At 35.8% G+C, this 18,919-nt stretch overlaps 1 protein-coding gene across 1 annotated transcript; it reads right to left on the bottom strand.

Annotated features, from left to right (window-relative positions):
* Positions 1 to 15,605: 15,605 nt before the first annotated feature.
* Positions 15,606 to 18,478, bottom strand: LOC127100327 (fructokinase-like 1, chloroplastic). Its single transcript, XM_051037458.1, has 2 exons — positions 17,661 to 18,478; positions 15,606 to 16,351 (listed from the first exon to the last, which is right to left on the bottom strand). The coding sequence occupies exons 1-2, from the start codon at positions 18,354 to 18,356 to the stop codon at positions 15,659 to 15,661; spliced, it is 1,389 nt and encodes a 462-aa protein (XP_050893415.1). The 5' UTR covers positions 18,357 to 18,478; the 3' UTR covers positions 15,606 to 15,658.
* Positions 18,479 to 18,919: the final 441 nt, after the last annotated feature.

The raw sequence follows: 18,919 nt of genomic DNA, 5'->3' as shown, positions 1-18,919 counted from the left end.
ATATAGCATATGCTGTCAGGCATGAATGTCACGACATTCAGCTTGACATCAAGGTCCATATGCTGAGTCTGTTTTTCCAGAAAACAGACTGTACAATTTTGCTGACCTGTACATGATCAAAATGACCATACTACAGTAACAGCTTACATTAATAAATGTCAAAGTGTCCAACTTAACATTTACACATTTGGCCTTAAGTTAGTTCTGTTATTCTCTTGAAGAACAAACTAAGTTACATGCTGAAGTATAACAGACCACCACTCTGTCTAATCTTCAGCAGCTGCTTTCAATGATGAATGTCATAACATCCAGTTTGACATTCAGTCAGTAGGCCTTGTGCCAGGTCTGGTTCTTCCTTGATAACCAGACTGCACTTAAATACTAAGTTCTAACAGAACTTCTGCTGTTCTATTCCTTAGTATCTGTTGACAGGTATGAATGTCACAGCATCCAGTTTGACATTCAATAAATCCTGTGTTAGCTAGTCCTGCAGTAACTACAATGTAGTCACACGTACATGTCATGACATCAGTCAAGACATTAGTACCCATCTAGTGTTTTACCATATAATGCAGCCAATTAAACACCTACAAACTCCCCCTTTGGCAAATTTTTGGCTAAAACACTTTGATCCCCATAACAGAGTTCATGGCAGCGGAATCACACACCTAGCAGGAAATAATACTAGCTAATACACTCAGAGTGGCAGCACACTCACACACATGGAAGTTAAATAAAAACTTCACATAGCAGCACACACATATTAGAAGTTGCACCTAAACTTCAACATCAGCTGCAGGGGGGAATCTTCAGATCTGTCATGAGAGTCTGTTGTAGAGACCCACTCTGTTTGTCAGGGGTATTGGTGGTTATTGGTGGTTATTACTCCCCCTTTTTGTCAAAAATGTTGCCAAAGCCAGCAACATAGCCAGAGCACACTGACAGAGTTCCAGACTTGGTTTTACTTCACAGTTTCAACCAAGTTCACATCCACTTGATCTTGCTTTACAGCTTCGATCAAGTAATCACCCACTTTTGCTTTACAGTAGGTACAACCATATCAGATTCCAAGACTTTGAGTCTGACATCTTGATCCACTCCTGCATGAACACTTTCTTGAACTCCAGCAGGCACATAAGATATCTTATGTTAAGACATCACATATGACATCTTGTGAATACTCTGTCCTTTTTGTTAACAGGGCAGACTATCAGCAGTTTAAACCACATAATAGTAGTTTAGTCAGCAGCAGGAGCAAAAACAATTACTAGTTATGGCTACTAGTAATACACACATGCACAAGGGTACTTCTTCTCCCCCTAAATCTGTGCATTCATCAAATAACAGCTGCTGTAACTCCAGCACCTGTACCAGCCAGAATGTCCTACTGGCATATGCTTCCATATTGTCATGACATCCGGTCAGACATTCTTCTGCTCACTCAGCCTTGACACATACCAACTTTATCCCACCAGCTAACAGGTTTCCAAACCTTGTTATCTGAGAACACATAGACCACAAGCTTGATGATTACTTGCAGTGCAAGGACAGAACTCCCCCTGTCATGAACAACCCATTCTCCTCTTGAAGCTTGGAGATCACACATGGGCATATCCAACATCCCAAAGTTGGACCTTCACATACTTCCTGATTCAAAGAGACTCCAGACCACTTGATGAATGGAAAACATAAGACGCATCTTCATGTCTTCAAGAGCACACCCTCTGTTCAACCCTCTTAGCTGAACACATTCACACTCTGTGTCAATCTCTCTTCTAACCAGAACAGAAGACCACTTCACAAGATGTTCTAACATCAGCTGGGACATCCTTCATAACAGGACAAGGCACACAATCTGATATTCTTCAGATATCACTGAGTCACCGGGTTGATCAAGAAGAACCCAGACATACATTGGGACATATACATTTTCATCCCATTACAAGAGATAATCTTCCATAGATAGCTCAGAACTCCTACCACAAGCTCCAAGGGATGAATAGAAAACACCTCCTTTAGTCTTCAACTTACTACTTTTCTGCTCAAAAGTAATTTGTCTCAGACTTTCCTCAAGAATAATCAGCTGCCATATGGATTATCTTGATTCTTCGAACTCACTCCTGAGATAGACCAAATGCCACTGGTTGATTACCTCCTTCATGAATCCTCATATGAAAAGGTCAAATGCTGCTTTTTGACCTCCCCAAGTTTATCAGACTTCTCCCAAAGATATTCTGACCTTCCAAGTGAGACTTGAACTTCAAGCTTTTTGAAGTATCCAATCTACAACCCTGTAGACCTTTCTATCTCAAGTTGATGTGCCACTTCACCAACTAAGAATCTGATGTTGAACCAAATGTCACAACATTGTGTTTTGACATCCAGCTGTTGAATTCAGCTCCTTCTTCTGCCACTTGAAAGAACTTCCTCCCTTCACAGAACAAGAGTTCAATGTTCTCATAGACTTGATTGTGGAACCAAGTTTGAGTAAACAACCTCCATCCTGCAGGTTTGCAGTTAAGTCATCCAAGCTCACACCTTGATGAATCCCTGCATCTTCTCCAAAGACATCAGACACTCTGATGTATGAGTCTTCAGAAGGACCAGTTAGAAACTAACCCTTCAGCTCTACCAAGGATTCCACATCCTAAGGCAAGGCTGTTTCCATGATGTCAAGACTGCTACCACTTGTTCTTGACTTCACAGTGTGCATAAGCTAATGCACTTCCTTACCTAGATCAGAAATAAACTGATCCAAGTAACCACCATCAAGACTATGATGTCTTCTTCTTCTTGTACATACCAAGGCTGAACATGTTTCTTGCCAGGAAACCTTTTCAGAGATCATATGCTTTTGCTGCCACCAAAGAGATAGATCACACGCCAGTGTACTGTCCTTCCTGTGATTCTGCACAGGGTCTTGAAGAAGTGATGTTCCAACATCTTTAAGAACATCAGTTATCTTGAGCTCCAAGGATAATCAATTAAACACTTGCACTTGGCACAAGTAGACATTGATCTTAAATCCTTACCCAATCATCCCTTCAGATACTTCCACCATAAGAATACTTTGAAAATACTCTTCTTGTGTCAACATCTTCTGCTTGCAAGCACCTAGACAATTTTGAAAGTCTTCCCAGATTAAATTCACCCTTAGGAATGAGAGAGATGAATTCTTCCTTGCAAATGTGTCACACAACCACCAGAACCCATGTGACACAGGTCAACAGCCAACCAGACCCTAGGCTGACCAGACTTGAGGAGGTTAACCAAAACTCCCCCTCAACTTAACAATCATGGATACTCCACACCAATATCCATGCATTGTACACATATGTCTCAACATGACATACACTATCCCTACCAGTGGCAACTAACTCCTCCAATCAGACTCCAGCTGACCATAAGTACTAGTGAGACACACAATACCAGTCGATAGTAGTTATGCATTGCCAGGGCATACTACTTCAACCAACCTCTGAATCTTCATATTCTTACTCCTTGACAGAACTGCCACTTCTGCACGTGGTGTTTGAATAACATGATTCATGGTTCCAATCCTCGTAGATGGTACAACACTCAGGTTACCCCATTATTGACTGCTAACATCCAGGGGACTTGTCTTCCAACACAGCATAGTACTTCAGGGAACACCTATCCAACCCTGCTCAATCTACAGGAATATGCCAAACAGCAGGAGATTGCACACTGCCACATCTCAACCAGCTCAACTTTTAGAGATCAGACTTCTAAAGGTGACCTTCTTGAGCACACATACAGTTGACCCTTCCCTTGTCAACTTAGCACACACAGATGTCTCCTCTTCCAGGTCAGGAGTAGGTTCCAAACAGAAGTATCCCTTTGTTTGATACCTAAAAACATCTGCTCTTCAACCAGTAGCTGCATACTTGTTGAACAACATGTTCTAACATCGCATAGAACATCAGTTCCACCTCCTTGGAACAAACCTTCCTTGAAGGTCTTCAAGGTCTTCATACACCCTACTCAAGAGAGTAAAAGAATCAGTGATTAAGTGATTCTTACCATCCTGAAGTGAGAACGTCATGATGAGTGGACTTGAGGGGACTCAAGTATCTTTGACATCTTCAGTAGATTATGATGAGATCTTGAATACAGCAGCCTTACATCCACATGAGGGGAAACAACATCAGAGTTTGAGTTTTGCCAGGTATTATGCAGCGGAAATCATAATACAACTCAACCTATGAACACACACTTCACCAGATCAGCCTCCAAGACCATACCACGTTTGAATGTGATTCAATACTGGCACAGCTGTCCCACACACAGGCCAATTGCCACCCTCCAGAGACAGGTACACACCATTCCTGTCATGAACAGTCCATCCACCTACTTCAAGGGACCATTCAGGGAAAGTACAGAACCTTTCACAGGTTCCAACATTAGTACTACCATAACTTCTTGCAAGATACCAGAAAGTATCACCCATGGATCTCATCCAGAGACAGAACAGGATGCCTGCTCTGATACCAATTGAAATTCTGGTGTAGTCAGAATACAGATGTTCTACTCCAAGTAATGACATCTGATCTAACATTGTAACTAATACAGCAAGATAGTTATTAACCACTGTACTAATATGCACAGGTTCACAGATGTCACGACATCTCATTCTATGTCACCCTAGAATGTATGAACCCCTGGTTCTGTGCATCAGGAAGAAGGACTCAACAGAAATCAAACCTAGCACTCACTTCTGTTGTTTTCTTCCATAGTTATCAGCATGATGTCTCAACATTGGTTTGAACATCATCTGTTACAGCATTACAGGTTTACCTTATTTTATAACAGACAAAATTATAACATACAAAAGGTAAAAACACAAGTAATTGTTAACCCAGTTCGGTGCAACATCACCTACGTCTGGGGGCATACCAAGCCAGGAAGAAGATCCACTATTAGTAGTATCAATTCAAAGCTAAACTCACCCGTTTACAACTTATCACTTAATCCCTACCCAATGCAATCTATACCTAGGAACTCCTAGATAGAAACCTCCAATTTCCATTCCTATCACCACAATTACAATGTAATGCAAAACATCTTGAACTTGCTTCACAGCTTCATTCAAGAACACAATCACTCATGCCTACAGGCTTTGAGTTACAAATACTCTCAGCTTTGAACACTGAGAGAACAGCTTGAACTTGCTTCACAGCTTTGTTCAAGAACATATGGTAACCATCCCACAAGTTGGGAGGTTTACCTCACACACACCCCTAAATTTTCATTCTAAGAGGCTTACAAAAAACTAGATTACAATCAGCTATTTATAATCTAATCACCCAAGTGGATTTGGGCCTTCAGAAATCGCAGCAAACTTCTCCTTTGCTGTTACAACATCAGCAGAAACTTTCTGCTACAAACAAGGTCTTCAATCTTTTAGTTCCTAAAATATCTCCATATTTAGTTCCTAAAATATCTCAAGACCTCCACAAATAATGCCACATAGGATTCTAACTAATTTCCACATATTAGTGTGCTAACAAATAGGCTGTTTGTTAGGTTCCTTAATTGTAGCTTGGTTGTTGGTTTCCTGGATTTTCTCTAAGCTGTTGACTTCCTGAAGAATAGCCTGAGAAAAAGCTGAAACAGAAAACTGAACAACCTACAATATAGCATATGCTGTCAGGCATGAATGTCACGACATTCAGCTTGACATCAAGGTCCATATGCTGAGTCTGTTTTTCCAGAAAACAGACTGTACAATTTTGCTGACCTGTACATGATCAAAATGACCATACTACAGTAACAGCTTACATTAATAAATGTCAAAGTGTCCAACTTAACATTTACACATTTGGCCTTAAGTTAGTTTTGTTATTCTCTTGAAGAACAAACTAAGTTACATGCTGAAGTATAACAGACCACCACTCTGTCTAATCTTCAGCAGCTGCTTTCAATGATGAATGTCATAACATCCAGTTTGACATTCAGTCAGTAGGCCTTGTGCCAGGTCTGGTTCTTCCTTGATAACCAGACTGCACTTAAATACTAAGTTCTAACAGAACTTCTGCTGTTATATTCCTTAGTATCTGTTGACAGGTATGAATGTCACAGCATCCAGTTTGACATTCAATAAATCCTGTGTTAGCTAGTCCTGCAGTAACTACAATGTAGTCACACGTACATGTCATGACATCAGTCAAGACATTAGTACCCATCTAGTGTTTTACCATATAATGCAGCCAATTAAACACCTACACAATCTCTTGTAGCCCATTCAAGCACATAAGTTGAGTATTGTGTCCTTACTCATAATACGTTAGAATTTTTATGGATTGAATCTCTACTTCTAGAATGTCATCTTGACTATCTCACTCTAACTTTTCTTTGCGATAATCTTAGTGGTGAATTACTCTCTAATAATATAGTTCTACATGCAAGGACCAAACATATAGAACTTGACATTCATTTTGTTCGAGAACGTATAGTAGCCGACAAGTTGAACATTCAACATGTTCCTGGTCACGTGCAAATTGTAGACATGTTAATAAAGGCTTTTTCATAGTGCTTTGATTATAAAATTTTGCACCTAACTCAAGGTCCATGATTTACACTCCCTTTGAGTTTGAGGGGGAGACTAAATATAAAACATGGTAGTTATAGTTATTTAGAACTAACTATAACCAATTATAGAAAGTTAGTTAGCATTGGTAAAAGTTAGTTAGGTGGAGACTAAATAGAAGTTACACTATATATGTGCTAAGCTTACACACTTGTAATAATCAATGAATGAATCCACAAGCATGAAGATCATGCACTCTTATAACTCTTCTTGCTTTCATGCATGAATACCAACTTTTATAATGAGATTGGAAAGTGAACATTTTTTTATTAAAAAAATGTAATTCACCGTATTTTAGAATATTTATAACATAAAGAACAAAATCTATGATTTTTTTAAAAATGTAGAAAATTTTCATAAATATAAATAAATATTTGTAATTTTTCACAAAACTATGGTATATGTGATCTCGATATCTGTGTCGTATAAACAATGTGGTATTGGGATAGGGCCGAACCTATTTTCAACATTGATAACCATGCTTTCATCTATCTATACTACCCTCGCCTTAGCCCCAAATTCAATCGAGACTATTTATTAAATTCCTGCTTCACGTTCCGGAGGCAAGTCACAAATATCTTCAGGAAATTCACACACCACTGACATATCACTAGCTGCCATATTGTTCTCCATGATTAGAGAAGCGAACATCATGAGCACCAGATTATTCTCCCTCGAAGACATCTTAACCTGACCGACGGACATGAATATCAAATATTTACTCCCTTCAGATTCGGGAAAAAACACAGCCTCAACAACACATGTTCTCTTGCAATCAGCGGCATGTTGAACCAACCCTCCACACCTGAAACATCTTAGAGAAACAGAAGTTTCTCCCCCACTTCTTTCAGCCCCGCTCTGACTGGAAAGCGGTTAGAAAAACAAACGAACACCGACAATGTTTCACACACATGTCGAATACCAGGGAACAGACAAAATTACACAACCTGGATGGATGGACCGACCTGGTCTGGTACCACTGTGTAACACCTTAATTACCGACTCGAAATTTAATAAAATAATTCAACATATAGGATATTACATGTACTTTTCACCAAAACATGACCTTCAACAAAACATAATGATTATTAATGCAGCGGAATAAAAACATAAAGTTCGACATGAAAGTCTCAACACCAAAGGATAGTGGACTAATTCAAAACATCTCAAATGAGAACATAACATAAACATACCAATTTGTCATCAATGTTACATATCATAGTAACTCCACTAAAAGATCCAAAAAATGATAAAGCTAAAAAGGCTCAATGTCATCCTCTAACTCAAGCAGTTACTCCTCTACCTAATTTTATGTTCTCCAGAGGAGCACAATCACCATAACAAAATAAACAGGGGTGAGAATACGTTCTATAAATGTTAACAGTAATATATATATATATATATATATATATTATATATATATATATATATATAATATATATATATATATATATATATATAATATATATATATAACTCTAGTACAATTGTCACCAAATAAAATTGCATATGTCACCAATTAGAATTATATTCATTACCACTTACTAACAATTGTCACCAAATAAAATCACATACCTCAACAATGATAGTTACATTCATCACAATTACAAACAATTGTCACCAAATAAAAATGCAGATGTATATGCAATGTACTCTTCACTTTATCACCATATGCATGTGGTACCAATCCTACTCACCAATTCAATGTCAGAGTTGTATTATAAAATAATCTCATAATCAATATTTGGACATCAGAGTTATATTACTGATTTAGTCTCATCACCAATATTTAGACATCAAAGTTATATTACTGATTTAGTCCCATCACCAATCCCTAACTCTGATATACATGATGCATAAAAATTCCACACAAAGAAATATTTAACCCATCACCAATAGTTTGTATATGAACTACATGCTTCACCATTATACAACATCATAAAATAACTCATCAATATAAAAGAAACACCATATATGCAACACCATCAGTATATAAGCAACACCATATTGACTCGCCAATAATTAATAACATGCGAGCAATACATCACCGGCGACTAATTCATCATAGTACATCGACTCGAATCACCACAAGAATACATTACATTAAGGGTTTCATGTATATATTTAACCTTCCAATACCTTAACATATGGTAGTCTTACACGTTAGCTTCCCAACACTTCAAACTACGCCTCAAACGGAGCCACGAAACTCAAGTTATGATGAAAACAGTATTTTGAAGAAAATATGCCTTCATGATTTGAATCAAGTGTAGTTTATGATTCAGATCAAATTAGATAGAGGCAACTAGGAGGCTATGATTCGAATCAAAATTCACAGTGTAACCCCATGATTCGAATCAAATCAATCTACAGCATTTTTCTGTTAAAGTTTTACGAGAATTCCACTTCTAAGCCCAGTTTCTCCAACCTAGACCTATCCCGATTCAATTTTGAACATGAATTATCACACGTACTCATGTGTATACAATATACCACTCATAAGACATCAATTTTCATCATCATCAATCATTAATTTAACATTATCTCATCAATTCATCATCCTTTTTCATCAACATATAACCTAAGCATATGAACTACATCATCTCTAACTTTATCATGACATTCAATCATACAAAATTCATATCCAAAAACAGCCATTGACAAATCACAACATTGAATTAACAATAGCAACCTAAGGGTTTTTCACAAACCCCTTCAAGATCCAAAATTTTCAACAATGAAGGAAGAGGGTTATGATCCCTCTTATCCCTTATAATTATATACACCCATTAATAATCTGCCCTTTACTTGAATTTTGCAGAAAAGAATCCAAGTTTTAGTTATGCCTTCTCCTTCCTAGAGCTCTCTTTAGAGTTCCTTACCTCTTTCTCCATTTTTTCAACTTTTCACGTATCAGACCAAACTTTTCACTCCCCTCTCTCTTTCTATTTATTTAACCACATTTCAATTATAATAATTATACATTTTTCCCTTCACTTTTCCTTATTCCACCATTTCACTCTAATTTTCTTATTAGTTCAATTTTCACCCCAAAACTCCTAATTTCATTATTTATCTTTGTAATTAAATCCTCTCTATTTTATTTTAATTAATAAAATATTAAATAGTAGTACAAATTATATTCCACCTCTCATAATCCCACCAAAATACCCAAAAACACATCAATAGATCATATAATCATGTAATGACTCAATAGAATAGTTAAAATAAATTAACTAAATAAATTGGGGTGTTACAATAGGGACGACTCAAATGTTGTTGCTGATATCTTTTGGACACATCCTGATTCAATGAAGTTATTGAATATGTTTCATATGATGTTGATTTTTTATTGCACATACAAAACAAATAGGTAGTGGCTACCACTCATTTAAAAAGCATATTTTGATTTATTTGATTGTTGGTTAGTTGTTGATTAGTGAATGTGCGTCGTGATCATACATGTATCGACTACCAGTGTTTGAGATTTTTGGTGTTACGTCAACAAAGTTGACATTTTCAGTTGGCATTTCCTATTTTGAACATGAAAGGGAGGAGAACTTCACATGGACACTGGAGAAGCTCAAAAATTTATTCTCTTCCGTGAATTTGCTACCAAAAGTTGTGGTGACGGACCGGGAACTTGCGTTGATGAATGCCATGGAAGTTGTGTTTCCAAATTCAACTCATATGTTGTGTTCGTTCCATATTCAAAAAAAAATGTTAGTATGAAATGTATAGAGTATATTAAATCAGAAAGAGCATAACATGTCATGGATCTATGGAACAATATCATGTATTCAAATAGAGAAACTCAGCTTGTCTAACACTTGAAGCACTTTGAGAAATTGAGTTACCCTATTTCTTATAGATACAGTGTCGTATTTGTCTCGATGTCCAAGAAACTTAATATCATATTTTTTTCCTTGCCTTACCTCCACCTATGTATACGAGTATGCATAAAGTCATTGGTGTTGGTTTTGTTAACAATCATTGTATTTAGGTAAAGTTAAAACTTGATTGTCCATTGCCTCTTGTCACTGACTGTTGGAGACAGAATTGTACTGAAGATGCAAAAGATGGGAATCAACATATGCGGGACGCGTTAGGCAAATGGAAGACGAAGTTAGGAAGTCATCATAATTTGTTTTTTATTCCTATATATGGCATATTTTCCATTTTATGTATTTATTTTATGAGGTAGTTTATTTATCGAGTTACTTATTTAAGAAAATTAACGCAGGAAAAAATTTAAAAATTACCTCACTATCTACCAGAAATTTTATATTTCCAAAATTTTTTGGTAAATACTGGTAATTCAATAATTCCGGTATGGAAATACCTGTCTATACCAAAATTTTCAAAATTATGGTACCGAAAATTCCAAAATTATGGTATTTCACCATAGTTTCGTGGGGATTTGTAAATTTTTATTAAATTTTTGGCGTAGTTTCCAAATTTCCGATACAATCTCATAATATTTTAAAAACCGATAACTTTAGCGAAAAGTATAACAGTAAAAGAATGCATAACATAGGGGTGTCAGGTATAACACGGGGGGTGGCAGGTTAAATCCTCCAAATGGAGATTGAACAAAGACAAATATTAACCCATTTCCTTAGGCCTTTCTTGAAAGCATGTTGTCACTGTAATTATAAAAAGTATCTATGAGGAGGGTGAATTAGATTAATTGGAATTATTGAATTTTTCTTGATTGGAATCATTAGCAATTATATTCTCAATTTTTCAGAACTAATGTAAAAGTAAAGATGCTGAAAAATAAGTGCAGAAAGTAAAGAGCATAACGATATATCATGGTTCCTCTTCTAAACAAGAGTACTTCAGTCCCCTCATACCCCGTGATAGATTTCACTATGTCAGATACGTTACAGTCGATCAAGTTGACTCTCTTAACTATCTAACACAATCAAAAAGGCACACCACCTTTTGATTTTACAACAAATAAGAGAAAGCACACCACTTTCACTTATATACAATGAACACTAACACTTAGTTAACAATACCAAATTTTGAATAAGTAATGAAGATTTTGTACTTGTATCAATTATGAGAATCCCCTTTCAAGTAAGCAATTCACAAAGTATATTACTTAAGTGCTCAAAACTTAACAGTGAAACTTTAATGATGCTATAAAAGTTTATGCATAAAGTTTCACTAAGTTTTTGGCTCAAGGCACTTAGATGAAAATTGAGAAAGATATGAATTTGAATTGTTAGAAAGAGGTGTAATTTGAAAATCTGGATCCATAACTATTTATCCTTTAATTTTACCTTTTGGAAAGAGTATAATATCATGAATCATTGTCATGATTGATAGATGAAGTTTGGAAATAGTTGGAATCAAATTTAATATGAAAAAGTGTCATTGTTTCAGTGGTAACCAATTAACACATTATCGTAACCAGTTACAGTTGAAGTTGAAAAAGAATTTTAAAAAAATTGTAGTTGTAACCGGTTATAGGATTTGGTTAACCTGTTACATCTGATATGATTTCTAAAAAGGTAGATTTTTTTTGCTCTTGTAATCGGTTAACACATTTTTTTAGTCGAATACAGTTGTTTGAAATTTTAAAAACCAGCTTGTAACCACATGATCACAAATGAATTAATTTCAAAATATGTTATGAATACTTAGAGATGAAGGATGCATGATTATTTTGAGTACTATGGTAATATACAAAGCTTAATTATAACTTGTACCTTATTTTTGAGATCAATCCAATAAAGTTAAATATTATCGCGATGATTTCTTGTTATCCAAGTCTTGTCAGTATAATTTCCTTTGAACTTAGAACTCTTTCCTTCTTTGATAATGCTTTTGATCTTGATACTTTGTCTTTATCAAAATATGATATACTTTTGGAAGCTTGTTTCCCAGTCACAATAGGGCCAAACCAATTAGTTTATGGTAATTTCTCTTGATCCCACATTCTAGTGAAAAACTAAAACTACCTCTAAAATACATAAATATACTTTCTAATAGACCACATTCACACACAACCCATTCATTATTGAGGCAGACCCTAATTTTATGTCAAAAAATAATACGAAAATGCATCTTCGTATACCTTAGGGAGATGTACCTCCAGACGCATTTTTAATCAAAAAAAAGAAACATACCCTTCTCCTTCCTCATTTCTCTTTTACTCTCTCAAACTCTCAAAACCTCTCAAAGTCTCTCAAACTCTCAAACTCTCTCAAATCATGTCTTAGTTTCTACCATCAACATCCAATTGATCAAAGAGCTCACAATCAAAATCACATTTGGTAATTTTTTTATTTTTTTATACATTTTTTATTTCTCAATATATTTGTAGAAACTAACCAATGTGTTTGATAGGTTGTGTGGTTGATAGTTTTGATCAGTTATTTAATTGAGTAATGTGTTTGATAGGTAGTTAAGATGAGCAATGCATTTTGAGAAAGTTATTTCCATGCATTTTTGCCATTTTTCGTGTTTAATAAGTAGCAGGTTAATACGCAAATGCATTTATGTATTCGTCCAAAATGTGATTTCTAGAAATCTGGTAACGCATTTCCGTATTCGTCCAAAATGTGATTTCTAGAAATCCGGTAATGCATTTTTGTATTTGCATTTCCATATTTGGTTTGTTTGCAATATTTTTCTTGTTTTTCTTTTTGTTTCATCTAGAATTGATTTTTTCTACAATATAATGCTTTGATGGTTTAATTATAGGGATTATGGCTGATAATTAAGAAAGATTGAGCCTCGACAAAGTGTCGGTAATGCATCAGTTCGTATGGAAAGATCCTGACTTTCATAACGAACGGTCGGTTCTAGTTCGTTTGATGCGGAGGCATCAACTTCTAGGGTTTGTACATCACTGGGCCTCGGAAGCCCCACCGATCCAGGCTGAGGCACCCCAGGTTAATTCCATTTCTTAGGGGTTTGGAGGAGACTCGTCTGACATATCATTGTTGCCTCTATATCTAAACCATGTTGCCATACAAGTGTGAGACGGAGAGGTAAAATTCAATTGTGTTCATTCTTTGAAACACATTTGTTATAATATTTGAAGTTTCTAACAATAATTTATTTTTTTCTGCAGGACCGTGATGCTTTAAAACGCATCAACCATGGCCGAAAGATTGTAAAGTTACCTTAGCCTCATGAGTAGTGGTTTTCACAATATGATGCAACTATATGGATTGTGAGACTTATGCAGGACCGAGTATTCTACTATTAAACAGGGTATGATATCCACGTTCGTTGAGAGATGGCATTCTGAGACGTCATATTTTCATCTTCCACGTGGTGAGATGTCCATCACATTGGACGATGTCTCATGATTATTTCATCTTCCGATCAGGGAAAGACTGTTAGACCACGACAGGACTATCAAAGATGAGTCAGTGTAGATGATGGTGACATATCTGGGAGGTGACCTATGAGATGCTCTATAGCAGATAGAAGACAGCCAAGGGTATATCTTACTAGAGACCTCTCTGATTTTGCTCCTCCTATGGGATACCTGAGTGCGTTATGTGCCCATTTGGATATATGTCATTTCTTCCCAAAGACCCCAATTTTTCTCCTTCTACTATGGAGTTATGCATACGAATACGTCCAGTGGTATTTCAGAGCGTCACATCCTTATTTGACATCGGAGGAAGATCCACCTAGGACAACTCATCAGGAGATACTGGAGGAGGAATAGGTTAAGGTAGATCATGTTGTTGATGTGTAACCTAAATGTTGACGTATCATGGATCTTGTACAGGAGGGTAAGACAAATGACTATTTTCGGAGGAACATTGTAGATGTCATTCTTATTGAGGCACGAAAGCACTGTAGTATAGAAGGTAATGAAGGAATAAGGGGTCTAGCATACACAGTAGTGTAGTATTTGTATTATGTAGTACTTGTATCAGGCATTATGGATATTATTATTGTTTGTTACTTTGTTATTGTGATTGTATTATGGATTGATTTATTCATATATAGCATTTTCATTTTGTGTATTAAGTGTATGGTTTAATTTATAAAAAAAATGACTATGATAATATTTTTTTAATGCATGGTCTATTGCATCGGTGTATTTCATAAAAACAAAATGTCAAAATTTACTGTTCAGTGGAAAATACGGAAGTGGGTCTCCGTAACCTAATGCGGAAATTCATCTCTAAATCAATTTAAGAAAAAATGAATATGCTTCGATTGGTTATGTGTGAGGTGCGTATAAGATTAATTAAGTAGTATATATCCTCCTCAATTTAAAACAAAATGAATATCTCTCAATTAAGAATGAGTGTATCTCCTGATCATTTTAAAGCAAAAAAACAAAACTCATTTACGCATATATTTGACGTACAGTAGATGCATCCGGAAATACATTGTCAATTTTCAAGGACATTTTCAAAAAATATTATTGTGTTCCACCCCTCAGGATAGGAGAATCAATTCTTAGTTTAGTTTATTTAATTTAGTTAATGGATTAAAAGAAGTTTTTCAATTCATCCCATGAAAATGCATAGGTTTTATCGAAAGAATCTTCCCAGTAGTATTTTTTTTTCTTCAGATTTTATCATATTAAGTGTATTGAGAACCTTGCAAATTAAAAATGGTAAAAAATTCCGTTTAAACAAAAAGAAAATTGGATTAAACCAGGTTGAACCCAGATCCAAACTCGATTTATAGTGTGGTTCAATAGTAGATGATTAAACATTTTTTCAAAGAAATTCATATCTACCCCAATATCAGTCATCGAATTCAACTGTGATTGAACAGATTGAAATGTAATACAAAGGTCTTATCTGTTCAACCTCTAATTCAATTCTATGCTAAAAAGTTTGTTGTTGAATTGAGGTTTTCCGAATGGTTTTTCCACAACATGAGTTGGAGCCAAACTAAACGATTTCTGCAAAATCTTGTTTGTGTTCTTCTGCATGCTCCCATTTGAGGTTGAAACAAACATTCCTAGAAAGGGCTTATAAATAAATAATGAAACAATTAAGTACTAACTAAATGCCTCATGACACTGCTAAATTTTCTATTCTGGTTGCACAAATCACCACAAGGAAGGTACATAAACTTGTTCTTTCAGATTCTGAGTAGCACTTTCAGTAGGAAAACCTCTAACTCCACCAATAGTCCATTGTGATATAATTCCGGCTGCAATGGCGAAACGTAGCTGTCTGTCCAAACCATCTTGATTTTCAAACATTTCTGGACAAGTGGTTATTTTTCTCATAATAGCAGCCACAATCGCATCGCCCGAGCCGGTTCTATCGCAAGTATACGGAGTTATGAGAACATCTTCTGTTCCTACCACAACCCCGTCAAAAGAAGGGGTATAATAGTGGATTCTAAATGTTCCATCAGTCACAAACAGGAATTTAAGTTTATCATGCCACAAAGGCGAGATTTCCTCGGCACTGTAATGGTAATACTCTTGACGATTCTTTGTTTGTTCGTAATCTTCGGCATAGTATTGTGGCTTACGATTTCTCTTCCTCACGTAATGTTCTTCGTCTAGAAGGAATTCTAACTCGGTTCTTGAAACTTCAATGATGTCTGCTGCTTGCCATGCTTTTTTTATTATCTGCCGAGTCTCGTCGCGTGATCTCCACAGAGGTAATGGCAAGTTTAAATCAAAAAACACAAGACCGCCGAACTTTTTGAACCACTTAAGTGCTTTGAATAAAGTTGATTCCATAGATGGAGATGTTAGAACTTCTGCATTGAAATGGAAAATCCTAGCCTGCAATAGTACACAGAAAAAAGTCACAACAAATCTTATTCACACAAGAGAATTCTTCATACATTAACAAATTATTGCCATTTCAGAAGGTGTCAATAAAAAACAATTTTAACCGAATCAATATTACAAACATATTTATCAAACATTCTCCCAAACAAAGGCAAAACATTGACAAGCTTTCACCATTTCTATCAAAGTTATTATCCAACCTAACCTATCAGACAAAGTTTCCCTCCCCAAATAACATGAAAACAATGTATAATTATAGATGGTTACAAAATCGAGAATCAGAAGACCAATTTTCTGAATCATGAACTGAATCTCATAAAAAAAAAACTAAGATACATCACCAATAAGGACATGACATGACAATTTTTAGTAAAAACAAGTTATATCTCAAAATTATAAACTGATACATCATACATATACCTCAATAACTAAAGTTTCAAGTCATAAATCAAATTACCAAAGAAAAGTGTCTGGCTATAAAAAGTTGACAAAAAGGTGAATCGCTATACTAACTTTGGATCCTGATTCATCACAAGGGTATATCATACATACTCAATCAAAATTTATCTTAATCTTAATGAAACGGACATTCAAAACAAGATTCATGTCCAAAATAGCTACACTATAGAGATTCGTATCAATTGAGTTCAATATTATATCAAATCCAGATACGACTTTGCATGTCCCCTAAAATATTGATAAATCTAAAAGTTTGAAATGAGCTTAATTCAACCCTACAAATACCAGTTTGTAAGGAGACGAGACGAATGCCTCCCACGTGTAAACACATTTTGCAATTGCATGTCATATAGCATCTAATGCGAGACTCTTTCACACCCTTGCGCCTAAGGGCATAGGGGTGTGATCCAATAGGTGATAAACCAATATACCTTAAAACTTAAAAAATTGCTTCGTAAGGTGAAGGGAGTATCTGTTGAGAGTCTCACTTTGGACGATATATAACCTAAAAATGTAAGTGGTTGTAATCCTCATTCTACAAGCCAGTTTTGTAGAGTTGAATTAGATCCAACCACATTTCTTAACATGGTATCAAGAGTCAGATTTAAAGGTTTAAGATCCAGTTTCTGCTATCGACCCACCCACCATTTATTTTCAGATGTCCGGTCCTAGATATGAGGGAGTGCCTTAAGAATCTCACGTAGGACAATATATAACTATCCGGTGGCAATCCAATGTGATACTCTTAACAATAATCATTTTTTAGTGAAAAATAAGCAAGCATAAGTGGCAAAAATTGTATTAATCAACAATGCTAGCATATTAAAGTAAGAAAAATAACCTCTTTCAAAATAGAAAGATTCAATTCATCACTCCGAAGAGAATCCTCAGCAGCTTCCTTAACAGTCTCCATTCTCATCTTCCCACCATCAAACTTCACCTTCATATAACTACACCCAGTTCTAAACCCCGAATCAAATTTCACACCTCTAGTCTGCACCTTTTCCTTGTTCAAACCCATCACAATCTCTTCCCCAAACTCATCTTCCCCAACTTTCCCCAACAAAGCCGCCCGCCCGCCCAGCCTAACATGAGCCACCGCGACATTCGACGACGGCCCGCCAGGTGCTCGAGCAAACTCCGGAGGCTTCCATTGAAGCATTTTCCACTCCGAATAAATGTCAGGATCCATCGGAAACTCGTGCACACGCACCGTAGGGAGAAACTCCCTCTGCGCTGCTCCGAAACAGCATACCAGCGGTGGTTCTTCGTATGGGAAATCGATTGCGTCGTCGTAGTCCTCTAATTCTTCTTCGATTGTTTCTGCGTTTTGGGGTTGTGATGTGTCGTTTTGGGTTGGGTTGGTTTTTCTGTTGCGTCGTTTTGGTGTTTGGGATTGTAGTTGTGTTGTGGAGGCTTTGATTTTGTGTTGGCTTTTTTGGTGTTGAAAAGTTGTGAATTTGGAAAGTGAGTTTTTTGGAGGGTGAAAGAGAGGAAGAAGGAGAAGATGGTGGTGATGAAGAATTGATGATGACATTTTTTTTTTTGGTTTGGATTAATGGAAGGGTTTATCATCCATTTTGTGTAAGAAAAATGCTATGGGGTTTTTAGGATTTTGAAATTGGGCGTTATCCGAACTAGGTAAGAAATGGTTTTTTTTTTTTTTTTCTACTTTCATTTTTGAAAGAAGGTGACAAAATATTCGGGTCAAGTTTAATTAAAAATTTGAAAATTTAAAATATATCCTACAAAAATGTAGTTAATTGTTTACTTTTTAAAATGTAGTTTTACATATAGTCAATTGATGCACTTGAATTAAATTTAAATTTGAGTGTGGATTGGATAAATTGTTCTTCAATTAAATTAATCATATTTTTAACGTTATTAATTAAGTGTTGGCAGGTAGAGAAAATAATATGAAGTGTTAGTAAAAAATAATTTTACACTATCCTTCAATAATGATAGTTTATGTGGCCAAATTGTATTGATGTATTTTTAAATTTCTTATATGATATGGTTGAATGATGAAATTCGATTGATCGATAATGTGAAATTATTTTATATTGTTGATGTATCTCCATTAAATTCATAAATCAAAAG

The sequence above is a fragment of the Lathyrus oleraceus genome, chromosome 7 (assembly GCF_024323335.1).
Source record: "Lathyrus oleraceus cultivar Zhongwan6 chromosome 7, CAAS_Psat_ZW6_1.0, whole genome shotgun sequence".
Classification (NCBI taxonomy): domain Eukaryota; kingdom Viridiplantae; phylum Streptophyta; class Magnoliopsida; order Fabales; family Fabaceae; genus Lathyrus; species Lathyrus oleraceus.
This window is presented reverse-complemented; position numbering and strand designations above follow the sequence as displayed.